The sequence below is a fragment of the Neofelis nebulosa genome, chromosome 8 (genome assembly GCF_028018385.1).
Source record: "Neofelis nebulosa isolate mNeoNeb1 chromosome 8, mNeoNeb1.pri, whole genome shotgun sequence".
In the NCBI taxonomy this organism is placed as follows: domain Eukaryota; kingdom Metazoa; phylum Chordata; class Mammalia; order Carnivora; family Felidae; genus Neofelis; species Neofelis nebulosa.
Genome location: NC_080789.1, coordinates 82,073,502 through 82,100,357, shown reverse-complemented (window position 1 = coordinate 82,100,357; position 26,856 = coordinate 82,073,502). Strand labels below are relative to the sequence as shown.

At 39.7% G+C, this 26,856-nt stretch overlaps 2 protein-coding genes across 9 annotated transcripts in view; both read left to right on the top strand.

The window, feature by feature from the left end:
- The window catches only part of STK38L (serine/threonine kinase 38 like), an 86,090-nt gene extending 74,866 nt beyond the window's left edge, over positions 1 to 11,224 (top strand). For both annotated transcript variants that reach the window (XM_058743280.1, XM_058743278.1), the window contains exons 10-14: positions 1,855 to 1,972; positions 2,398 to 2,521; positions 3,953 to 4,048; positions 7,296 to 7,387; positions 7,492 to 11,224. In XM_058743280.1, coding sequence (XP_058599263.1) covers positions 1,855 to 1,972; positions 2,398 to 2,521; positions 3,953 to 4,048; positions 7,296 to 7,387; positions 7,492 to 7,619 — 558 coding nt within the window. In that variant the 3' untranslated portion in view covers positions 7,620 to 11,224. The remainder of the gene's footprint in view (positions 1 to 1,854; positions 1,973 to 2,397; positions 2,522 to 3,952; positions 4,049 to 7,295; positions 7,388 to 7,491) is intronic.
- A 6,184-nt stretch (positions 11,225 to 17,408) lies between these two features.
- Positions 17,409 to 26,856, top strand: part of BMAL2 (basic helix-loop-helix ARNT like 2) — a 132,233-nt gene continuing 122,785 nt past the window's right edge. For 4 of the 7 annotated variants that reach the window (XM_058743272.1, XM_058743267.1, XM_058743273.1 and 1 more), the window contains exon 1: positions 17,409 to 17,609. In XM_058743272.1, the coding sequence (XP_058599255.1) occupies positions 17,533 to 17,609 (77 nt within the window). In that variant the 5' untranslated portion in view covers positions 17,409 to 17,532. Of the gene's footprint in view, positions 17,636 to 26,856 lie in introns of all 7 variants that reach the window. The other 3 variants (XM_058743268.1, XM_058743270.1, XM_058743269.1) reach the window with 3 other exon arrangements.

Sequence of the window (26,856 nt, the reverse complement as noted above, 5' to 3'; positions counted from 1 at the left end):
TACAGATAAACTCCAATACTTTTTTTAATGGAAGTGGGATAAAACTGTGTTTACCCAAACTATTTCTCCTTTATTACTTAGCAAATATAAGAATTGTTTGTGCCCTTTCCTCTTTCCCTTTATGCTATTAACTAGGTCCATAAACATTCTCAGGGTTAGGAATGTGCCTTTTGACTTTGTTTTCCTGATTTCTTATACAATGCCTGCCCATATAGACACTCTGTAAATATTTGTTAAATTCAACCAAATGATGACAAGGAAACTAATTCAGTATTTTCTCTGAGTATTGGGTAAGGCAAATAGACTGAAAGGTCTGATACCCTCTCAAACCAATAAAATGACCTGTGTATGATTGAGCTCATTCTATCATTGGCCCACGTAGTTAATTGCAAGTTTTCTGTGTTTGTAAAAGCATTTCAGTGTTTTTAAAAGCTTTAAAAAAAAATTTTTTTTTTAATATTTGGAGCTGTGAATTAATCACAAAAACTTCCTTCTACTTTTAAATGTGCCGCTTTCAGATCAGATTTTACAACTGAGAGAAGAATTGCAGTATTTCCTACTTTTAAGGGGAAAAATGAATAGTGCTTAAAAATATGGTGGCAATTCTACTTACAGAGCGTTCACAGGTGATTACTGCTGTACATGTTTTATAATTCTCATGGCCATCATCATGACTTCTATCAATGTTTATTTACCAAGGGAGAAGTAGAGGGGACTCAGTATTTGGGGCAGGAAATTCTTTAAATCCTGTATCCTACCCTCCCATCCCCTCCCCAACCCTTCTCTGCTGCCCCCTTCCAACTAAATGCCAGTCAGCACCCCCATCAGGTCATTGGAATGATGAAATCTGCTGTCACACGTTTTCAAATAGTCCCTAGCATTCTGCCCTTAGTTGAGAACTACTGCCTTAAAGAAATTGTCTTTGTAACATTTTATATGAATTAAGAATGAAATGCCCTGGAATTAGGTTTATAATGAAAAGACTGGATGTTTTATATATGTAGCTGGTTGCACTTTACAAAGCACACTCCTTTTCTTGTTTCGTCCTCCCATCAATGGAGTTAGGACAGGTATTATTACTCCCATTTTCTGTAAGCAGAAGCTGAAGCTCAGACAGGTTGAATAACTTGCTTGAGAACACATCAGCAGTGAGTGGGGAACCCAGGCCCACTGGGCTCAACCTCCTTATTCTTTTTGAAATGGATTTTAACCTTAAAAATAAAACAATTACTTTACCAGCAAAAATGGATTATTTGAGAATAACAGAGAATTGCAATTTGAGACATACAAGCTATGGCGAAACCATTGGCCAGTCCAGCAAAGAAAAGGAATGGTATTTTAAGAGAAGGACGAGGATTTGGAAGGGGTTGTTTTGAGCAAAAGTCCATTGGAAAAGAGCAAGAGTTCAAGGTGGTGAAGGTTTCTCCTTGGCGGAGTTGCAGGGCAAGTTTTCTCATAGGAGATGTAGTATCCTCTCTTCACTGTTAGGGCTGTGATTGAGGATTCTTCTGATGGGATCTGTAATTGACAGCGGGTAGTATAGCTCCCCCTTCTAGTATCCCAAGTCTGCTTTAGTGAGCTCTCCCTTTCTCTCCCTTTACTAATTTCCACAGGATTTATGGCTAAATATATAAATAACTTCATTGAGCTTCTTGGGAGGGCAGAAGTCATATCTTAAATAACATATTATCTGGCTTGGTTCCTATCACTAAGCTTTCTACATGATAAACATGCAAAACAAGTATTAAATGAAAAATTAACTTCTGTATATATTGCTTTTTCCAGTAGTGAGCCATTCTCAGATCTTTCAAAAAATATTTAAGTGTGCTGGTTTGATAAGCTCTTCCTTTGCAGGCATATTCCACAGTTGGGACACCAGATTACATTGCTCCAGAAGTATTTATGCAGACTGGTTACAACAAATTGTGTGACTGGTGGTCTTTGGGAGTGATTATGTATGAAATGCTAATAGGTATGTCTTACCATCTGCTTATGTACATACTGTATAAATTTCTGTGAGTGCCCCTGATTAAACATACTGCTGATATCATGGGCTAAAATATCTGAACTCTTTGAAACCACTTTTTTACATCCCCCAATGTTAAATACACGATAAATACCAGTGAGCTCTGTAGGGATTCAGGAAGAGGGTATGTAACCAGAATTCCCCTGTATCAAAATTATATCTGCATGGCCTTTCAGGTAAAGGGGGCAGTGCTTTAAATCCTTTATTTTATTGCCTTTATTAGCAATTTGATTACAAATTGATGAATGGGGACATTTTTTACTATTGAATAGAGCACTTAGGACTGTTGTGTTTCTTGTGGCACATATGTAGTAGGTATAGAATATTTGATAATAAAAGCTGATAAAACTTTTGTTTTCTCTGATATGTAGGATATCCACCTTTCTGCTCTGAAACTCCTCAAGAAACATATAGAAAAGTGATGAACTGGAAAGAAACTTTGGTATTTCCTCCAGAGGTTCCTATATCTGAGAAAGCCAAGGACTTAATTCTTAGGTTAGTGGTTAATTCCTTAGAGGAGTTTGTCATAGTTTAAATCATCACAGGTACCTAAAAGATTAAATCTCATTTTACTTTTGTGGGAAGAAAAGGATCACCGTTGATCTATGCAGTCAAAGAGATCAATAAAGAAACGGTGTTTTTTTTTTAAAACTGCAAACAGTTGGGGCGCCTGGGTGGCTCAGTCGGTTGAGCGTCCGACTTCAGCTCAGGTCACGATCTCGCGGTCCGCGAGTTTAAGCCCCGTGTCAGGCTCTGGGCTGATGGCTCAGAGCCTGGAGCCTGCTTCCAATTCTGTGTCTCCCTCTCTCTCTGCCCCTCCCCCGTTCATGCTGTGTCTCTCTCTGTCTCAAAAATAAATAAACGTTAAAAAAAAAAAAATTAAAAAAAAAAAACCTGCAAACAATTAAAAGGAAGCATGCAGCAAAACAGTAAGAGTTAAGAAGATGGAAGGGGGTGGGGGGCCTGGGTGGCTCAGTAGGTTAACTTGGTTTTGGCTCAGGTCATGGTTGAGCCCTGAGTTGAGCTCTACGCTGAGAGCACGGATCCTGCTGGGGATTCTCTCTCCCTCTCTCTCTCTCTCTGCCTCTCCCAGTACGTGCTCATTCCCTCTCTCAAAATAAATAAATAAACTTAAAAAAAAAAAAAAAAGGAGGGAAGAAGACTTGTATTGTTTCAAAGGTCACTCCTGTTGGAATGCAGTAACGCTATCTCATTAAAGAAAAGGGGAAGAAAATTGCTACTTTATATCATGAGTCTATGTAGGAAATTGTTTCTAAGCAAAGGATTTCATTCTGTTTCTCAACTAAGATGAAGTATTTGGTACTGTTGTGAATGGCTGCAAGGAATATAAATTGGGACAACCTATGATAACAGCTAATTGACAGCATATTATAAAAAAAAAAATCTTTAAACTGTATATGAGCTTTGACCCAGTAATTCTAAGAATTTTGCTTGTGCAGATGATGTGTGTAAAGATTTAGGTAGAATATGTTTATCATGATAGGTTTTTAGTAATGAAAACTTGAAAACCACCGAAGTATTCAATAATAGTGGACCGGCTACATAGAGTGTAATATTTCTATATGCAAATTTTAGAAAATGAAGTCAAGAAAGAATATTTAATAGTTTTGGGAAGTTTTCTCAGTATATTAAATGAAAATATATAGCCCTAAAACAGTGACTACTATACTAACATATTTTAAAAATCGTAATAAAAGACTAAAAGGAAATGGTTTCACACTGTTTACAGTAAGTAAGTTATCTCTGTACGGTGCAATTACAGAGGATTTCTATTTTCTCCCACATTTCCCACAATAAACAGCTAACTTCAGTAAACTGAGAAGGAAAATAAGTGTTTGAAAAAATGCAAATAGAGTACTTTAGATGTAATTTGCATACCATCATTTCTCTGTTTCCATTTTCTAGATTTTGTATTGATTCTGAAAACAGAATTGGAAATAGTGGAGTTGAAGAAATAAAAGGTCATCCTTTTTTTGAAGGTGTAGACTGGGGGCACATCAGGTATGTTCATAGGCTGTGAGTGGGAGAGGTCTTAGTAAAAACGGGTTTTGGTTTTTTTTTTTACTGGATTTAGCAATCAATTTGTCTTTGGTTCTACTAGATTAAATACAAGAGGTAACACGGTTATAATGTTGTTAAATCAGTGTTTTCTGGGTTATATGGGGTGAGACTTTCCTGATGATAGCTAAATGACTCATTTTAGCTAATGTCCACTTTAAGGGGAAAACCACATATTGTGCATCTGTTTCAACTTTTGTATTCAGAGTTACGTGATACAGGCTGATGTTAGCACAACAGAGACGTATTTATATTTCACACTACAACCCCTCATTTTTGTCCTATTACATCACACTGTATACTGTACCTCTCTCTAATATACCATTTTCTTTATGAAGTTATAAGAACATACAGTGCCTTTTTTAAACATTGTGGGCAAAAGTGAAATGAAACGAGTAACTTGTAAGAATTTGCTTGTAGTAGGGGCATCTGGATGGCTCAGTCGGTTAAGCGTCTGACTTCGGCTCAGGTCATGATCTCACCATTGGTGGGTTCGAGACCCGTGTCGGGCTCTGTGCTGACAGCTCAGAGCCTGGAGCCTGCTTCGGATTCTGTGTCTCCCTCTCTTTGCCCCTCCCCAACTTGTGCTCTCTCTCTCTCTCTCTCAAAAATAAACAAACGTTAAAAAAAAAAAAAAAAAAAAGAATTTGCTTGAAGTTGTTCATTGTGAGCATTGGTCTTTATTCAATTAATGGCCAAACCACCTTCAGTAGTTCTGGACTGTTCTCCACACAGTGACAATTTAAGAACATAAATCTGATCGTGCTGTTCTCTTCCTTCCCTTTGCACTTAGAATAAAATTCAGGATCCTTAACTGCTTTCAGGACTGTGGGGTGTGGCTCTTTCCTCATCTGTAGCAGTGGCATCTAGTGTGGTGTTTCCCACTCCTCCCACCTCAGGGCTTTGTCAGTTGCACTTCATTCTACTGAAATGCTCTTCTCTCTTCCCTGTTCCTGTCCCTACTCCTGCCCTGCCTGGCCAGCTCCTTTTCATCTCTTAAGACAGCTTCTGTGTCACTTCAGGCAGATCTTCGCTGGAACTCCTACAATGTGCTAGGCATAATAACTGTAATAATAACTAGTGGTTTTTGATCACTTATTGTATGTCCAGCACTATTCTAAGTACTTTTGTGCTTTTTTAATCTTTTTTTTTTTTAATATAATTTATTGTTAAGTTGGATAACATACAGTGTGTAAAGTGTGTTCTTGGTTTTGGGGTAGATTCCCATGATTCATCACTTACAGACAACACCCAGTGCTCATCCCAACAAGTGCCCTCCTCAGTGCCCATCACCATTTTCCCCGCCTCCCCCACCCCCCATAACCCTCGGTTTGTTCTCTGTATTTAAGAGTCTCTTATGGTTTGCCTCCCTCCCTCTCTGTTTGTAACTATTTTGTCTCCCTTCCCTTCCCCCATGGTCTTCTGTTAAGTTTCTTAAGTTCCACATATGAGTGAAAACATATGATATCTGTCTTTCTCTAACTGACTTATTTTACTTAGCATAATACCCTCCGGTTCCATCCACATTGCTACAAATGGCAGGATTTCATTCTTTCTCATTGGCAAGTAGTACTCCATTGTATATATAAACCACATCTTCTTTATTCATTCATCAGTTGATGGACATTTAGGTTCTTTCCATACTTTGGCTATTGTTGAAAGCGCTGCTATAAACATTGGGGTACAAGTGCCCCTATGCATCAGCACTCCTGTATTCTTTGGATAAGTACATAGTAGTGCAATTGTTGGGTCATAGGGTAGTTTTATTTTTAATTTTTTGAGGAACCTCCACTCTGTTTTCCAGAGTGGCTGCACCAGTTTGCATTCCCACCAACAGTGCAGGAGGGTTCCTGTTTCTCCACATCCTCGCCAGCATCTGTTGTTTTCTGAGTTGTTAGTTTTTGTGCACTTTTAATCTTATCCTCATAGTAAATCTTATAAAATAGGTACTATTATTATTGTGTCTATTTTACAAATGAGGAAACCAAGGCATGGAGAGGTAATTTGCCTTCGGTGCCACAGGTAATAAATAATCTAGCAAGAATTTCCTAACCAGAGTTGGACCAAGGTAGTTTGATTTAGGAGTCCTGGTTCTTCTTCTTCACTGCTGTGCCGCATTGTTCTGTACCTACCTCATCTCACTGAACAGAAGTAGGATTCCCCACTTTTTACAGTTGGAAGGACACTTAGAGACCACTAGTCCAATCTCTTACCTTGACAGTAAGGAAATAGTTGTAGAGCAGGGACTTGTCTGTCTAAGGTCACGCAGCTAGTTAATGACAAGAGATTAGGACACCAAAGTCTATGGTTCTTTTCACTAAACTAATATAAATTTATTAATTTACCACATTAACTATAAATAACTTGGAATGATTCTGGGAAAAATATATTTTTACATAACAGGCTTTGTTAGCTTAGCACCTAATACATCCAGTCAAGTGTTTGTTGAAAAAAATAGAAGCAATAGAAATGGATAGCTTCATTTAGCTCTTTCTGTACTTAAACATTTTTATCATGATAAGGCATTTTCATGACTAATTTTTTTTAACCTGATGTCCTTGATTCCCTTAAAATTTATATGGTTTTGGATTTAGATTTCATCACACATGTCTAGTCCTTTGACCTTATGAGCCTCTTAATTTCCCAAAAGTGCTTTTTTTCCCCCCAAATATCTTTTTTTAAAAATAATCTTTACACCCAGTGTGGGGCTCGAACTCATGACCCCAAGATCAAGAGTCACATGCTCCACTGACTGAGCCAGCCGGGTGCCCCCCTCTACACATGACTTTGAATGTATGGATCCTCTACTAGAAGAATCCTGTTTCTGAATTACTTAGATAGAATCCAGTACCCACAATGTCCAGCATACTTTATACAGTTATAAAATCATTTGGACAAAATCTCTTCTGTTCTAACTTCCCCTTTCTTTACCTCTTATTTTTCCACTTAAATAAAAAAACAGCATGAGAAAGTCTGGGTACAAAGAAATGAAACTCCAAGTAAATGGTAATGTTTTAATAAAATACCATACTCAACTATGAAATCCACTTAACAGTGTTCAAGGCCACGATAAATTTCCTTGGCTCTTCTGACAGCTACAGAATAGCATGCAGAATTTGCAAGTAGAGTTATTTTTTGGAAAATCAAGAGTTCAGGAAAATTTACCATGCTACTTGATACTTTTTTATAGGGAAAGGCCAGCAGCAATCCCTATAGAAATCAAAAGCATTGATGATACTTCAAATTTTGATGACTTTCCTGAATCTGATATTTTACAACCAGGTAAGATACTGTAACACAACTAACACTGATAACAGTTGATGAAGATGCTGCCATTTTCACTAATGAAATTCCTTTGCTCTTGGTTAATTTTCCTATCTTTCTAGTGCCAAACACCACAGAACCGGACTACAAATCCAAAGACTGGGTTTTTCTCAATTATACCTATAAAAGGTTTGAAGGGTTGACTCAGCGTGGCTCTATCCCCACCTACATGAAAGCGGGGAAATTATGAACGCAGATCACATTCGCCCACAACCAAGAGAACTCAGGTAGCTGCATCACCAGGCTTGCTTGGCGTAGATAACAAGACACTGAAATACTCCCGGACAGTGGTGCTTCTGAGCACAAGAGGAAATTCTACAGGATTAGGATTTCTGAGACTACTACAGGAATTGGTTGGCAGTGCCAGCTGGCTTTTTTTTTTTTTTTTTAATATTTTATTATTTTTGTTAACTTTATTATATGAAGGTACTGGAATAAAAGAAACGTACGTCCCTCTGTAACTGCACTGCCTACATGCGTATTAAGGTCCATTCTGCCTGTGTGTGCTGTGGCTTTTGTACTGTAACACCTCTAATCGATTCAGGAGAAACATATCATTCAAAGCAGCGTAGGCTAACCTGTAGGTAGCACCGCAGTTTCGCTGTTCTACTGCAAATCTTATGGGTCTAGATAATCACAAAAAAAAGCCATCTTGCATAGTTGGTGTTCGAATACTTGCCCTATTGGTTTGGACATATGTAGAATGAATATATCTGAAGACAATTTCTGTAATGGTCTTAAGAAATTTTAGAAAGGAAATACACTGGTTCTTTAAAAAATAGACTTTATCATCATGTTATTTCACAAACTCCACAGTTGGGAGTAACAGGTTTATAAGAAGGAGGAAGTTTAACACCTTCACTCAAGCACTCCACTAATATATTTACTTTGCATTCAGAAATACTGATGACCTTTATATACGTAGTCTGTATATTCATAGGGAGATGTACTGTATTATATGAAATGTAAAGTTGCTTTTCTTGTGACAAAAGGACTTCTTTTTTAACAAGAGGACATGGCATTATTTTGATTTGATTATGGTGAGTTGAATTTAAGAAACGACCATGAAGGCTGCTTGTAGAACTGGTGTATTTTTATTAAACTATTTTTTTAAATGTCAATCTTCTGATCATGTAAATGGACTTACGAAGAACAAAGACCTGTTTACTTTGGTTTTCTAGAAAGTTGTTACATATCATGGCCGGTTAACTTTTATTTCTTTTGGTGAAAAATTTTTCCTTTGATAGTACTTGTATTATTGTGCCATTATTTTCTTACACTCCAAATGTACCAAAGATCCTGAACAGAGTGGATGTTCACCACCGAGTAGATTTTCCTTTCCTATGGGAATGCCATATTCGGACACGACAGATCTTTGATAGAGGTCAAGCTTATTCAAGGGCAATATTGTTCATGTTCAGCTACATCACTGTGGTTAACGTAAGTGAAATTAAGGAAGTAAACACAGGTGGGGCGGAGGGCGGGTTGTGAGGAGAGGATGGGGGGATGCCTTCAGCATCAAATTCTTCAGCTATTTCCCTAAGAATGAAATAATCTTTTCTAGCTCAACGCTTTAATTCTAAAATGACTCTCTGAAGTTTTGGTTTCAAAAGTACTAGTTGAGGAGCAACATTTTATCAAAGAATGGCCTAACATTTGTCTTAACTGTTAATTGATAAGTTGTTTTTTTTTGTTAAAGATATAGCAGTTACAACCATTACAAATTATCTGTGATCAAAATCTAAAATGATGACTTATTTGTAGGTGTGTTCTTCTTGATGGGGAAGCACTGTATAGCATCATTACGTACATCTACAGAAGCTTTTATAAACGTTGCTGCGAGGTAGCTCCACAGTGTTTCAGCAGGGCCATCCTGGGGTATGGTTTTGTTTTTTTTTTTCCTCCACCTAGTCTCTCTCTTTCCTTCTTCCTTCCTTCCTTCCTTCCTTCCTTCCTTCCTTCCTTCCTTCCTTCCTTCCTTCCTTCCTAGTATTTGTTTGGTACTTACTATGTGTTCATCTAATAGTTCATCTCCATTTTTCTTGTTTGGATCATGTGGCTGAGTAGGAGAGAACTATTACAATTCTGGGGTTATCTCAATTTGATTGACCAACTCTGGTCAAATTATATTATAACCACATCTGATTTTTAAAACTGTGTAACTTCTCACTTTTATAAGATTTTCTCACCCCACCTCATCCCCCCTCCCCCCCCCTTTTTTTTTTACAGACTGTTTTGCTAGTGTGATAGTGAATGAGTAAGATAGGAGGAAATTACATCACTCTCTAGTTGTAATATAGTAACTATTTCAGTATAGAAAAGTGTCATTAATTCAAGTTGACAGAGAGAGCTGAAGTTTACTATTTAATCGAGTAAGAGTAGAGCATTTTGGTTTCTGTCTCCCTCATTTTTCTTAGCAGTAAGAACTTGGAAATAGTTATGATTTCTTGGCAGTGGAAGGGCAGTGCTGGAAAGTTTACTTTGTTTAGAGTCTCATTATTCCCTGGAGTTGACAGAGTGATTCACAATCTTTGGGGTTTCCTCCTTGTCAAAAGCATTTCTTAAGTGCCTATCTAAAAGCAATTAAAGACTGTGTCTGCCCTTTGGAAGCTAAGAATTTGATTCATGATGCAAATTAGCTAGATAATTTGCAAAGTACCCCTCAGATTGAAGTTTCTCTATTATACACTTAACCATATTTCAGGTGAACCATTTAATTTAAATGACAAACCCAATCTAATCAACTGGGCATAATGACATTTTCTTTAAATTAGACTCTATTTTGAATTAAAGAGTTTTATTATAAACTGTGTTTTTGGTTTTTCTAAGTATATAGAAAGCTTGTATAATTCAGATTTATTGATTTCCTGATTTAATGTAGACTTTGACTTTTTTATTAAAAAAAACCTTTGTATTAAAGCAAGTTATGTTATTTTTCTTTTATGCTTTTCTTATGAACATAGCTTTAAGTCTTTAAATTCATTGGAGCATAGTGCTATCTGAAAACAAGGAATTTCTTATCAATCAACCTTTTCTGAATGGAATATATAGCCGATTTAATAAGCTATTAGTTGAATGGAAAATAACATGTGGAATACTCAAAACTTTTTTGGTTGCTAAGGCTTAAGATAGGGTATCATTTATTTCCATAATAGAATACTCTTTCTGTTTTTAAAACATCTATATATCTTCGTGTAAATCTGTGAATTTAAATTAAGTTCATTTATTTTTGGTGTTTTATTGTAGACAACCATGAAACGATCAAGCAGTATCTACCGGTTAGAAGAACTGGTGATTTTTCTTTGGATGATCTATAAATTAATGAATTGAGATTTGAATCAGCAGAGAGACCCCCTAGCATCTAAACACATTCTCTCTGAGTTGTTAAGGTCCAGAACATTCAGAACAACTGTTTTTCTATAACCACGACTATTTCCTCTTGTCTTTATTTCACATTTATTTTCTCTTTAGAAGTGCACTTATTTCTGAAAAGTTTTAATGAAACAAACACTTAGAACAAACGTAAATACAAAACACTTGGGACTACTAGATATATTTTAGATTTGTATGAAAAAAATGTGAGGGCATATTGCTACTTTAAGAAGAAATTGAAGTAATAAAAATAGATCTTAGTTATTTTTTAAAAGCAATATAAATTATTCAGCATTTGTCTTGAAAAATAATCATTGGGCTCTCAAGTTCTGTGTTTAGATACTGAGTTTCACAAAAATGTTTTGGTGGCATCAGGCCTTTTTCATTGAAGGTAAGAAAAGAATAAAAACTATGTTTATAATATTTCTATTGATGAGGTGTTTTGGTTTTATTTTCAAGTTTTGAGACAGGTGTTATTCAAAATTCAAGAAACTATTTTGTAAATATGTGTAACTTTTCCACTTAAATATCACATCGAGAACAAAATGAATATTTGAAGTTTCAACTGCGTTATGTTTGAACAATCAAAGTAGTTGTACAGGTTTGTATACAACTACCCCACCTAGCCAAAATTAGTTTGCAAGCAGAATTGAAATTGAAAATACCTCAAAATTAAATTTAAAATGTCTCAAAATAGCATGGAAACTAGTGATGTAAGTAGCCCAAGTACCCAGGTACCATGACATCCTGTGCTGTGGGTGGTGATGATACTCCTTCCACTGAGCTCAGAGGGAGCCTGTCAGAATCCTGCTGATCCTAATTGTGCTCCTTCCTGACTTACATCATTCAATAATGCCGTTGTGAAGACAAAACAGTGAAATAACTGAATGTGAAAATTTGGACGTTGGAGCAAACTTGGAGACTAAGTGCATCTTCTTCCAAGAGCATCTTCTGATAAAGGGAACTCACATTTGTATACAAAGTACTGTCACTAACATTATTTTGGTTTTTACGACCACCCTGAAATACACATAATTATGATTTTATAGATGACAAACATGAGGCTGAGCATGACTTAACCCAAACCCAGGTAATAAATTGCTCGTGAACCCAAGTCCAGAGCTCCTTCACTCCCCCCAGTCATACAGCATGCCTCATTGACAAATTACCTCATGTGCTTCTAGACCTCAGAAAAATACATGGGAAGCTAGTGACAGACTTGTCACTTTGGGTACTTTAGACTGCAAGTGCCAGAAGATGCAAGTCAAGACGGCCTCAAAAATAAGGAAAATTATGGGGCGCCTGGGTGGCGCAGTCGGTTAAGCGTCCGACTTCAGCCAGGTCACGATCTCGCGGTCCGTGAGTTCGAGCCCCGCGTCAGGCTCTGGGCTGATGGCTCAGAGCCTGGAGCCTGCTTCCGATTCTGTGTCTCCCTCTCTCTCTGCCCCTTCCCCGTTCATGCTCTGTCTCTCTCTGTCCCAAAAATAAATATAATTAAAAAAAAAAAAAAAATAAGGAAAATTATTATCTCCTGTAACATGAAGACACAAGATAGGGAGCTTCCAGGGTAGTCAATCTGGCATCTGAAAATATCAAGAGCACAGGTTCTTTCCATTTTTCTACTTTGTTAGTAGTGTTAGCTTTGTCCTTCGTCTTGTTTTTCAGAAAGGCTAAATGGTTGTGCAAGGACCCTAAGCATCAAATCGTTCTACAACACGTAAGTCCCTAGAAACTACTTGGGGCACCTGGGTGGCTCAGTTGGTTGAGCACCTGACTCTTGATTTCAGCTCACATCATGATCTCCTGGTTTGTGGGATTGAGCCCCACGTCGGGCTTCACGCTGGCAGTGCAGAACCTGCTTGGAATTCTCTCTCTGCCTCTCCCCAGCTCGTGCATGCACACTCTCTCAAGATAAATAAACTTAAAAAAAAAAAAACTACTTCTTGTACCCTCTTTTTAAAATCAAGGACAATCTTTTCTAGAGGCATTCTAAGCAATGTAACCCCCACATTTTATTGGTCATGATTATGTCATCCATCCGTTCCTGGTGACTGACTTAAAACTGATCAGGATTCACATCCCTGGTACCAGGGTGAGGCTTACCTAAAGCCCATGGCCACCTGATACCAGAACCAACTGGACTTCTTTTACCAAGCTCCAGGATAATCAAAAGGGTACCATACATGTTTATAGCAATGGTTCTCACCTTAAGCCACTGTACCTGGATGTTCTTGCTGGTTCTCCCATTGCTACATATGAACTGAAAGCTGATCCATTAACATGTTTCCTGGCCCATCAGAAACAGCAGTGCTAAGTACCACTGTGTAGATCACAACTCAGCTACTATAACCTCAGGTTTCCTGTCCATTGGAGAACCAGGCATAGGGGTGGGTCTCTGGACCTCATACAAACAGAATAGATGTATGCATGGCCCAGTGACCAGGGGTTGGTCTGTTTAGTGCTTTTGCCGTCCCTCCCAGCTCCTAATCATCTCTTCATTGGTCCATCTCCCCCTCTGCTGTTATATCAGTAATAGAGATGCTCATCAATGTACTTCCCCAAGATCCATCCAGGAGTGGGGTGCCCTAATTAATTTTGGCTCAACTGCCTTGTCTAACCTGGGTAGAGGGGCTTTGACTAATAGAAATCAAAACATTCCTCAGGTGAGCTTGTGCTAACTACCACAGTGTTTCTCTCAATTACCTTACTGTTCATATTAAAATGTTCCTTATGAACTCCTTGAACATAGGATGACTTCTCCGAACAGAGGAACCCATAACAGGAAAGGAAAACTGTCCTTTTCCTTTCTTGTCCTCTTGGGTAAGATAATCATGAATAGAACTTGAAGATCACTCCTATCCAATTCCATACAATATGAGAAGGACTGAGGAGGATCAGGGATACCATACTTCAGAGTGTTCAAAACCTGCAAACGTAAAACTTAGTTCAGCTTTTGACACTTATCACACACATACAAACATAATCTCTAAGGGAAAAATAACATTAAGCAGTAACTCCAATGTATAAAGAGCTGTCCACACAACCACGCTTGCCCCTTTTTGTATTTTTCTTAGAATTTTAGTTTATTGCTACTTCTGGTCTCTGGCTAGTAGGAATACATATACAACTTACCCCACCACAACCTAGGCTTAGGAAAATGGATTTTTGACAAGTTGAAGCCATATTTCTTGAAGTAGAGTAGTCAAAACATCTCAACTAGGGAGCTTATCCGAAACAAGGATTTAGAACTACTAACTCAGCATCTCTAGGGGCAGGTCTGAAATTCCGCACATTATCATGAACATCCAACTTTGGGAACCACTGAGCTAAGGACGCTGGTTGGGCTTTTCCAAAATGAAATAATACCCACCTGACCAATTGCTGTGAGAACATCTAAATGACATGATGGATGCACAGTTGGTGAAGTACAAGTCGGTACTTTACAGCAGAACCTGGTCCACGGCAGCGCTCTATAAATTGTTTGTGAACAAGTGCATTAAATAACTGCATGTTGTGGGCAGCCCTACTTTCCATCTAAGGCTGATCTCTACATGTTCCCATTTTTAATAACAGAAATCAACTCCAAAAACATTGAAAAGGAGAGTAGCCTTCACTAAAGTTGCTACTTTCCAGGGCAATAATGTAAGAGGTTTTCATTACACAGTGAAGTTCCCTTAATACCCTTTTAAAAGATTTTTCTCAAATTTCTCTGTGGCAGCTGCCGCTGCCTCCTTTCCCCTTTCTCATGAGTATACCCTCCTGCACTTACCTTCTTGGCTTCCTTTCCCCTTCATAAGCCAAGCTCAAGCTATCTTCTCCACACCAGATGCCCACAGGGGGCCCATCTACTCCTCTAAACACATTTGGCCTCCCTGTTTCTCCCAGCTGCGCTCCCACTCATCAATCTGCTTAGCAAAAACAAGAATCTTCCCCAGTATTGACCCTCCATAGAATGCTGGGGGGGGGGGGGGGGGAAGGGAGGGCGACAGGGAAGAAAAGGTAGTGGGCTTTTTTGTTTTTTAATTTTGAAAGAGAGATAGAGAGAAAGCAGGGGAGGGGCAGAGAAGGGAGAGAGAGAAAATCTTAAGCAGGCTCCACACTGTCAGCGCAGAGCCCGATGCAGAGCTCAAACTCACCAACCTGGAGATCATGACCTGAGCTAACGCTTAACCAACTGAGCCACCCAGGCGCCCTCCAAGAGTAGTTTCAAATGATAATAATGTAATTATTTTCTCCAGTCACTTAGGAGCTCATTAATGGGTAGTTACTTTAATATTTATGCATCATTGGAAATAGTAGCTTTAGTGTAACTACACTCAAGCAGGTGGATTTTCTTTCTTTTTTTTTCTTTCTTCCTTTATCCTTCTTTTCTGCCTCCTAAACCAACTAAAATATCTACATGGTCTTAAGGAACCCTCAAACTAAATCACATCGTTACAAAAAATATAAATTACATTGTTACAATCCCATCAGGAGGTTGCCAAGTATAGGAATTTATAGAGGCAGTGGTTACAAATCCCAGTATGGTTCTTGCCTGAGTACTTGGCAGTGAAGCAAAATTAACCAGCCAACTAAGGTCACCCTAGGATTAGCAATGATTCCTGAAGAGCAATGTTGTCCCTGGGCTTTGGGTGAGAAAACGTCATTGACCGTAAGGAACTATATATATATATATATATATATATATATATATATATATATATACTATATATATATAAACTATATATATATAAACTATATATACACTATATATACACTATATATACACTATATATACATATATATATATATATATATATATATATATATATATATATATAATGTGTTCTGCAAGTTATGTTTCAAATCATTTCTCCCACATTTTGCCCAAGGATTAAAAAACCACTGTTTGGAAATGAGAGATTACCTTCCCATTCATTTCTCAAGATACAAGTTTTCTACCTCTGTCTTATCCTATGAGGTGTAATATAACTACTCTTTAAAAAAAAGTCCTAGAACGGAAAGCTCTGGAGCATAAAGAAAAAGTAGCCAGTAGGACTTAAACTTGAACATTAAGGGGAATGCACGTTAAGCTTGAAGAGTGATTTGCTGCCACAGAATCCTGTATGTTCTCCTTGAGCATTACTTCCTGCTATCATATTTAGGTTCTGGCTTCCTTTTCTTTGGCTTTCAGGCTTTGGGTGGAAGTGAATCATCATTTCTAAGAAATGAGGACTGCAGTGATTCACCGGCAAGTGTATTGGGTACCATAGTATGAATCCCTAGGAAGATGGTGACTTTTACAGTCTGGCTTCTCCCATCTACTGAGTGATCCTGGCCCAAATGCTCATCTGTGAGCCTGTGCTTGCCTACTGATAAGACAACATCGACAGCTGTCCAGCCACCTCACAAAGGTTGTTGTGAGGCTCACATGAGATGACAAAGGGAAAAACACTTTGTCCTCAAGACAATATATAGTCTGTACTGTACATTTTCACCAGGGCCCTAAAATTCTGCTTCACCTTTAAGGTGACATTTAACCCATGCCTGGGTGTTAGAATGCCTCCCCCCTTGGTAGACCATCTCCAGACTGTATATGTATCTGGAAAGCCAGGGTTTGAACATATTCACGGACACCTGGGCCAGATTTAAGACTCCTCTGTGGAATTCCACAGGCTCCTCTGTGGCATTTTTCTTTTTGAGCGGCCAGCGGAAGCTGGTGGATTCAGGTAGAGTTCCAAGTCAAAGCTGGGACTGAGATGTTTCAAGAGTGGTTTTGATTAGGGAAGTGCCTTGGAGTGTGTTACCGAGGGCAGCGGACTTTTCCCAGCATCGACTTGCACCTCCAGCAACGTAAAATCCCAGTCCGCCCTTAAGAGGGCAGCAGTTTCCTCTGGTCCTGCCTACTGCCCGGGAACCTTGTTCCAACCCCGTTGCCCTGGTTTAGTCCCAAGTAGCCCTCAGGACGCATATGCAGCTAGTTAAGACGCTATAATGAAGACTGCTGGTGGGAAAAGTAGTAGATTTAGGCTGGTTGACACAAAGCGTTTGTGTTTTCTCTGCTGTTCTTTTCCTCCATCCCCCCGCCCCAACCTCTACTAGACAAACTGTAACCCAGGCACGGGTCTAGGAATCAGAGGGCGCGGAGAGAAGCAGCGTCGTCCGCACAGGATGGAAGGTTGTCAAATGATCCCCAGAGGATCCTGCTTCTGGAGTTACCCAACCGTTGCAGGAGCCAAAACAGCTTCCTCGGCGACCCCTCTCTGTCATCGCACCCTTGTCTCTGCAGCGAAGCCCTTGTCTAGCCCTACTGTGTACCAGGGAAGTTTCTCTTCCAGCTCCCCCACGGACCCCCAGGACCCCCACCTTGCAGCGATCTCCTTTTATCCTTTATCTTTGCCCCCAAGGGAAACAACTCCGACCCTCCCAACACTCAGACTGTTTTAACCTGTTTTTAAAAGCCAGTTTCCAGAAAGGCTCCAGGTGCAGCCTCGCCGGCCTTTGTGCGCCTGGCCTGCCGCCGCAGGGGTCGGGGGCGGTGCCACCGTGACTCCGCCCTGCGCCCGGCCCGATTCTCCGGCTTGGAGCCCCGCGCAGCCCAGACCCGCGGGCAGGCCAGTCCCAGGCCGCGTGCTCTGCAGTCCGCGGCCGCCGCGCTCCGAGCCCGCGCTGCTGCGCGCCCAGGCTGCAGAGTTCCCCCGGGGCCCTCGTCCCCGTTACGGGGCTGGCGCAGGGCGGGCCCAGTGCTCTCTATGCCGCCAGCCCCGGGGCTGCGGAGCCGGCCGGTTGGCTCCTGCGATGGCGGCGGAAGGGGAGGCTGCGGCGAGAGGTGAGGCTTCGGGCGGGCGGCCCCAGGTGGGTGAACGGCGCCGGACGCGCGGGAGCATCCCTCGCCGCGCTGGGGGCGAGCGGTGGGCGCCGCGACGCCAGGTGCTGGGCACAGTTTGCGGAGAGCTCTTCTCGCCCCGGCATCACCTCCGATTGGCTCCAGGACCAAGGTCGTCCCTTGGGGACACAGGTGCTGCGCGGCGTCCCGCGCGTCCTCCCGGGGAGAGGGAGGTGGGGGAGTGCCCGGGGTCGCCGCCGGTCTTGGGGTTACCCGCAGCCTCCCATCTTGGACCCGGCTGGACCTTTTGGCGAAGGTGACCTGGAGAGGGACCCTCTGCCGACCACCGGGGATCCCACTTCGTCGTCTGCAGGGACTGCTGCGGGGACTTCTTAGATTTCGTTTTTTGTAGGAAGCTGTTGTCATAAGCCATTGAAAGAACTCGGGTCCTGCGAGCCTGTATCCTCTGTGCTGGAAACACTCAATCTCCCGGAACCCGTTTCAAAAACTGCCCAGCGGTGGGGCGGGCAGGGGGGGCAGGGGACCGCGTGGAGGCGGGTCCACCGCACCTCTCACTCGAAAATGACAGATTGCCCCGCAATAACCCTCAGTCAGCGAGAGGTGGCCCTTTTACCGTTGCTGCTTTAGGAAAGCCAACGTTTGAATTCGTTTATTTTGTTTCATATCTAAGTGGAGTTTTCGTGAATTGAGTTGGAAGCGTTGCTGTTTCTTTTTCCTCCCTCCAGTATGCATACACTGGCAACATTGTGTGCTCTTGTCTATTGAGAGACCACTTGCAATTCTGGGATGATTATAGAGTATCTGTTTGGTCAAAGGGAGTCAGGGAAAAACAGAAATTAAAGGAAAACTGAGTGGCAGAGAGAATTTCAGGGACGCCATTGATTTAATCCGCACTGTCCTTTTGGAATATGGTGAGGAGTTGTGATTTTTCTCTGAGATACAGCAATGAGAAGAGGTGCTCTTGAAAACTTTATACAGCTAATGGGGATTTGGATCATGGGGAGATTTCCAACATTCTGTCATGTGACTATGTGAAGTCTTTCTGGATGACATAAAGATGTGGGTAAGCACTGTTTTGCAAAGAGAAGACAGTATATATGGTGTTAAGTTCAGACATGTCACTGGGATTAAGTTATTTATCCTTAGCTTTAGTTTCTTCATCTGTAAAATGGGGATAATTCTAGTATCTGTTTTATAGGGTTGTTAGGATTAAATGAGATATAAATGCATTTAATTACATATAAAGTGTTTAACCCAGTACTTGAGAAATAATAAGTGCTCTACAAACCTTAGCTTAATACAATTATTGATTTACAGCTCCCATTTGCTTTGTGAAATTGACGAATCTTGTCTGGTTAATTAAAATGTTATCCCACCAAGTTAAAATTGGCCAAATTGAAGAATATTTGGACTTTACTGAAAAAAGAGAAACCTAAAAATGCACCCACCCATTCAAAGAGTGGCCTTCATCGCAAAAGCCTTCTGGACTTACAAGATTTCAGGCAAATAGCTTATTGCTCTTTAGCTGAACACCAAACATGCAGCTGGGAATGATTAAAATTAATCCTTCTTAGGTAAGAGTAGCAAAGTTTCACTGGGGGCTGGGAGGGCCAGCATTTATTGAGGGCCTGTTACATACCAAGCATTGCATAAGAGATGCCTTCCTTAGTTCATAGCAGCCCTGTGACGAAGGTGGCATTATCTCCATTTTGCAGATGACATGAGAAAACAGGCTGGCCCACAGTTGCACAGCCAGAGAAATGACAAAACTGGACTCAAGATCTGTGGCTACTGGCCATGCTGCTTTCCTTTCTTTCCTGTCTCCCTGGGAGGCGCTAATGAGCGATGTGCGCCCTTTCAGACCCCACCCCCCACCGCCACCTGTAGATAAAAAGGGTGAAACACATGTTGTTACACATTCCCCTATCCCTGGTGGGAAAACAAAACAGGTGTCTATCAGAATCCAGGACCGTGTTTTCCTTACACAAAATCCCTAAAGATTTCTTTTCCCTAGGCAGTTTGACGTTAAGGTCCTGGGAGTAAAATACCAATCTAAAAGTAGTGGGGAGAAAACCCTCCATGGTGGTTACCCTGCTGAGAATAACTTCAGGGCTGCTTTTGCAGATGGCTGCCAAAAATCAGCTGGTGCCTAACATAATTGCCTGCTCAATTTTTTGACAGGCTTATGGTAAACACCAAGGTTAAGCAAACTGCCAAATGACTGGATGTCCTCCTGGCCAATGATTCCAGAATTCTTGGAGTCAGGGCCAAGGCAATCATGCAGGAGAGGCACATTTTCAAGATGGACCACCTGAGATGGTTTGGGGTCTTGTTGTCTGTGGGACAGCTCTCTCGCCTTCCCTTTCTTACTAGGGCATGTTTTCACCTGTGATGTTATCAGACAACTCTTTCTAAGGCATAGTTCTGCAATTATAGTGGCTTAAATTCATTTTTGTGACTCAGAAATTAAAAAAAAACAACATGTCCCAATCAACTTTGCATAAGCTGCCACTCCTGGCCTGGACCCTTAGGCAAAGCTTGAGCCTGAGATGCGTTACTCAAGATAAACCAGGATGGACTAAAACTGCTTTTCACATGTTTGGGGCAAGGTTGTGGAGCAGGTGGGAAGTGAGAGGAAAAGACAGAATGGGGGGAGGTAGGGGTGGAATAAAGAGAGAAGAGGGGAGAGAGTAAAGGCGCAAGAGAGAAGGAAGGCGGAAAGTGAGGGAAAGAGATGGGGAGAGGAGAGGAGAGGGTGGAGGGGAGGGGAAGGAAAATGAGAAGGGGCAAGGCAAGGAGCTGGGAGAGGGGAGAAGAAGGGAATGAGGCAGGGTAGAGGTGAGAGCATGGAGGGGGGTAGGGACTGCCAGCTCATCAAAGTTTGACTCCAGGAAAAAATAAAAAGACATTTAATGTTTAAAATACGTAGGGAAATCCAAAATATTAGTAAACAGTGATTTCACTTTTTTCCTTGTGGCAAGACCCTTGGTTCTAAAAAGCATGGTCTCTTTCTGTGCTGTAAACATTGATTACAGCAACCTTTCAAAATCTCTCCCTTTACATAAAGTTCAGGAAATCATAAATTAGGTAATAACAGCTCATTCTAGTAGCCCTGACTTCAGTTGTCCCATTTAGTTGAAGACCTCCAGCTTTCCACTGTGACAGCTGAGTTACACAGCTGCCTGGGGTCTGGGTCACGAGTCAGCATCAGTACGGTCATCAGCAGTATCAGGGACTCTGAGCAGGTGCCCTGCAAGAGACGAGTGTACCTGAGACATCTGCCTGCTCATCTTTCCTCTCCTGGTTTCTGCAGGCCTGCTCCCTGCAGTCTGTTCCCCCCACCAAATCCCAGCCTGTCTGTACCCTCCCCCTGCCTCACCCAGTGCCTCCTTCCTTCCTGGCAGGAGCTGTGAAAACTTAAAAGAATCTACAATTTAAACTCTTATTGGAGCTGGGACTACAGCTGGAAGATCTTCTCTGCAGCTGCTTGTAGTATTTCTGGATATTTACTGATCATTTATGAAGCGCTTAGCTGTGCTTATGCCCATTTCTTCTTATGCCCCCATTTTCTTCTCTTGTGTGACGTCACATTTAGCAGTACTTCACAAATACCCTTTAAATTATATCACCTTAGGCTATAATATCTCACCTCCCAATTAAAAAAAAATTTCAATGTATTTATTTTTGAGAGAGAGACAGAATGTGAGAGGGGGAGGGACAGAGAGAGAGGGAGACACAGAATCCAAAGCAAGCTTCAGGCTCTGAGCTGTCAGCATTGAGACCGACACGGGGCTCGAACGCACAAACCATGAAATCATGACTTGAGCCAAAGTCAGTTGCTTAACCCACTGAGCCGCCGAGGCGCCCCTCCAATTTTTAAACTTAAAATATTTTAAAATTTCTTAAAATATTTTAAATCAGTCCAGTTATATAATATTAAAATTCTCATTTGAAAATACTTAAATATTGTTCGGTACGATAGGAAATTTGTCATTTATCCAAATAAGTTATTGGTATCTCATTTCCCTAGTCTTTAATCTTACCATTTAAATCTCTAAATAATATCTTTACAGAGAGATAAAAACAGAAGCTGGAGGAAAAGGAAATATGGAGAGAATCATTTTTTCACTCAACATGGTTTGCATTACAGGATATTTATTGAAGGTGAAGATTATTGCCAGAAAACAGTAATTGCCAATATATTCAAAATGTTTTAGTTCTGATATTTTATGTATTTTTTTAAGTAGATAAGAAATACACTTTACCATATGTTCCAAACATGTTGCAGGCAAAGTGGAGAGTCATCCACTGGCTTTTTCTTCCAAAATATCTCCATTTTGTCTCCCTATTATGTCCTGTAGTCTGTTATATGAGGGCGTCTGCCTTTCCCCATATGTTTTAAACTTTGCTCTCTGCAGGTGTTGCTCAGGCTGTTGTCTGCTACCGGAATGCTCCTGCCCTCCAGATGGGCATATGGAAGTCTTACCTTGTCTTGAAGGCTGAGCTCAGGTGTCACTGTGGTTTTACTTGCCTGTGGAGGAGGACAGCTGGTATATAGGGAAATGAGCATGAGCTTGGGAACCAGGCCATTGGGAATGTGATCACCAGTTTCATTATTTACTAGCTATGTGACCTTGGCCAAATTATTAAACTGCTCTGAGCCCCAATTTCCTTGTCTATAAAATGGGGGGTAAAAATGCTTAACTTGGAAGCTTATGTGGGAATTAAATGAGATGATTCCCAGAGCCTCTCCTCTCCCCGTTATGGAAATGCTTCTCCCCTTCTATTTTCACACTGTAGTCATTTTGTGGGTCTGTTGTAACATTTGGGCCTGCTTGCCCCAAGTTATTTAGGTAGGTTTCTTAGCTCCAGCCATGGTTGCCTGTTCCTAGGAGCACAGGGTTGATTCTTACTCATCTTTAAAATCTCCAACTCCTTATACCTGTTAAATGCCTAATAAAGGTTTGTTGATTTTAAATAAATAACGATTGGTCTAATGTGTGGACAGCGCTGGTTCATTCATAAACTATCCATTAAATACAAACTACTGTACTAAGCACGCTGAGATGAAGAAATGGATAAAGAAAGAAAAATGATTCAAGAGCTTATAAATAGGTAAAAAGCAGTCAAGGTATATGTAACAAGATAGAACCTAGTAAAATCTCTAGTTTAACTGCTGAGAGTGAGCCTCACTACCCAAAGGAGAAATCACATCTAGTTCAGCGGGGAGGGACTCACAGACTTTAAGAGAAGGTGCTAACTTTAGTATCAGTGGGTAGATAATTCTTGGGGAGGTAGCCAAGAAGAGGGTCTTTCAGGACAGAGAATAGGAGATATGCAAAAGTCATCAGTAACTAGTTCTATGAAAAATGCTGTTGATGTTTTGATAGTGATTGCATTGAATCTGTAGATTGCCTTGGGTCGTGTAAACATTTTAACAACCTTGATTCATCCAGTCCGTGAGCATGGTATAACTTTCCATTTATTTGTGTCATCTTTAGTTTCTTTCATGAATGTCTTATAAGTTTTCAAAGTATAGGTCTTACACATCCTTGGTTAAATTTATTTCTAGGTATTTTATTCTTTTTGATGCAATGATAAATGTGATTATTCTCCTAATTTCTCTTTCTGCCAGTTTGTTATTAGTGTATAAAAATGCACCGGATTTCTGTGTATTAGTTTTGTATCCTGAAATTTATTCTAGTAAGTTTTTGGTTTTTAGGGTTTTCTATATGTAGAATTATGTCATCTGCAAATAATGATAGTTTATTTCTTCCTTATCAACTTAGATGCTTTTTATTCCTTTTCTTTGATTGCTGTGGCTAGGACTTCCAATGCTGTATTGAATAAAAATGATGAGAATGGATTGTGTTGTTCCTGATCTTAGAGGGAAAGCTTTTAGTTTTCCACCATTGACAATGATGTTAACTGTGGGCTTGCCATATGAGGCCTTTATTATGTTGAGGTATGTTCCCTCCATTATCCCTTTTTTTTAAAAAAAAATGTTTATTTTCAGAGAGAGAGAGCGAGTGAGCTAGAGAGCTATAGGGGAGGGGCAGAGAGAGAGGGAGAGAGAGAAGCCCAAGCAGACTCTGCACTGTCAGCACAGAGCTGGACATGAATCTGATCTCATGAACCTCGACACCATGACCTGAACCAAAATCAAGAATTGGACATGTAACCAACTGAGCCGTATAGCCACTTTTTTGAGAGTATTTTCTCATGAATTATGATGGATTTTGTTAATTGGGTGTGTTTTTTTGGCATGTATTGAGATGATCATATGGTTTTTGTTCTTAATTTTGTTATTGTGGTGTTTCACATTGTTTGGTTTGTAGACATTGAACCATCCTTGCATCCCTGGAATAAATCCCACTTGATAGTGGAGAATGATTTTTTTTTTTTTTTTTTTTGAGAATGATCTTTTTAGTGTATACTTAAACTTAGTTTGCTACTATTTTGTTGAGAATTTTTACATCTGTGTTCATTAGAGATATTGGTCTGCAATTTCTTTTTTTTTTTTTTTTATAGTGTTTTTTTTTCTAGTTTTGGTATCACAGTACTGCTGTCCTTATAGAATAAATTTAGAAGCATTTTTTCCTCTTTAATTTTATACAATAGGTTGAGACAGATAGATATTAACTGTTTTTTAATGTTTGGTAGAATTCATCTGTGAAGCAGTTGGGTACTGGATTTTTGTTTCTTGGGGTTGTTTTCTGTATTTTGTTTTTTGTTTTGTTTTTGTTTGTTTGTTTTTGACTACTGATTCCATTTCATTACTAGTAATTGATCTGTTCAGATTTTCTCTTTCTTCCTGATTCAGTTTTACAGGATTGTATGTTTCCAGGAATTTATTCATTTCTTTTAGGTTGTCCAATTTGTTGGCATATAATTTTTGATAGTAGTCTTATAATCCTTTGTATTTCTGTGCTTTCCATTAACTCTCCTTTTTCTTTTCTGATTTTTATTTGAGTCCTCTCTTTTTTTTTTTTTTTTTTTTTCTTGATGAGTCTGGCTAAAGGGTTATCAATTTTCAAAGAACTAGCTCTTGGTTTCATTGGTCATTTTTATTGTTTTGTTTTTAGTCCCTATTTCATATTTTCTGCTCTGCTCTTTATTGTTTCCTTCCTTCTACTACTTTGGGCTTTGTTCTTTTTTCTAGTTCCTTTAAGTGTAAGGTTAGATTGTTTAATGTTGTTTTTTGTTTCTTGAGTTGGGCCTATATTGCTCTGAACTCCCCTCTTAGATCTGCTTTTGCTGTGTCCCAGAGAGTTTGAATCTTTATGTTTCCATTTTCATTTGTCTCCATGTATTTTTTTTATTTCCTCTTTAATTTCTTCATTGACCCATTGGTGGTTCAGTAACATGTTTAGCCCACATGTTTGCATTTTTTATAGGTTTTTTTTTTCTTGAAATTGATTTCTAGTTTCATACCATTGTAGTCAGAAAAGGTGCCTGATATGATTTCAGTTTTCTTTAATTTGTTGAGATCTGTTTTGTGGTCTAACATGTGATCTGTCCTGAAGAATATTCCTTGTGCACTTGGGGGGGGAAAAAAAAGTATATTCTGCTGTTTTTGAATAGGATGTTCTGTATATATATGTTAAGGCCATCTGATCTAATGTGCTGTTCCAAGCCACTATTTCCTTATTGGTTTTCTATCTGGATGATTTATCCATTGATGTAAGTGGACTTGTAATGTCCCCTATTGTGTATTATTGTCAGCTTTTCCTTTTATGTCTGTTAATATTTGCTTTATATATTTAGGTGCTCCTATGCTAGGTACATAGATATTTACAATTGTTCTATCCTCTTGTTGGATTGATTCCTTTGTCATTACACTTCATTTTCAGTTTTTATGTAACTTAAATCTGAAGTGGGTCTCTTACAGGCTTACAGGCAGCATATAGATGAGTCTTTTTTTTTTTTTTTTGCACTATTCATTCATGCTGTGTCTTTTAATTGGAGCATTTATTCCATTTACAGTGAAAGTAATTATTGATAGGTTTGTACTTGTTTAGTTGTTTCCTGGTTGTTTTTGTGGTTCTTCTCTATTCCTTTCTTCTTTTCTTGTTCTCTTCACTTGTGATTTGATGACTTCAGTTTATGCTTGAGGTTTTATTCCATTAATTTTTTGCGTGCTTGTTATAGGATTATGGTTTGTGGTTACTATGAGGTTTCTATGTGACATCCTGTGTATATAGCAGTCTATAATAAATTGGTCACTTATGTTTGAACACATTCTAAAAACACTACATTTTTTTAATTAAAAAAAACTGCTTAATGTTTGTTTATTTTTGAAAGACAGAGAGTGAGTGTGAGCAGGGGAGGTGAAGGGAGGATCCAAAGTGGGTTCTGTGCTGTCAGCAGAGAGCCTGATGCAGGTTTGAACTCATGAACCGTGAGACCATGACCTGAGCTGAGGTCAGATACTTAACCAACTGATCCACCCAGGAGCCCCTATTTAATTATTTTTTTTAATGTAAACTCTACACCACATGCGGGGCTTGAACTCATGACCCCAAGATCAGGAATTGCATGCTCTCCTGACTGAGCAAGCCAGGCACTCCAAAACACTGAATTTTAACCCCATCTCCATGTCCTATATATATGATGTCATATTTTACATCTTCTTATTTTGTTTACCCCCTAATTTTCATAGATATGAGTAATTTTACTACTTTTAAAAAATTTTGAGTATAGTTGACATGCAATGTTATATTAGTGTCAGACGTACAATTAGTGATTTGACAAGTTTATACATTATCTTTTTACTATATTTACTATAAGTATAGTTACCATCCATCCCATTACATTGCTGTTACAAAATCACTGACTTATGCTCTGCTTTATTCCTTTGACTTACTCATTCCATATCTGGAAGCCTGTATCTCCCTCTCTCCTTCACCCATTTTGCCCAAACCCCCACTACCCTCTGGCAACCATGTTCTCTGTATTTATAGTTCATATTCTGACTTTTGTTTGTTTATTCATTTTTTATTAGATTTTATTTATGAGTGGAATCATATGGTATTTGTCTTTTTCAGTATGACTTATTTCACTTAACATTATATGCTCTAAGCCATCCATGTTGTCTCCAATGGCATGATCTCATCCTTGTTTTTTATTTTTTAATTTTTTTTAATGTTTATTTTTGAGAGAGAGAGCGAGCACGTGTACGCGGGTGAGGGGAAGAGAGAGAGGGAGACACAGAATCCAAAGCAGGCTC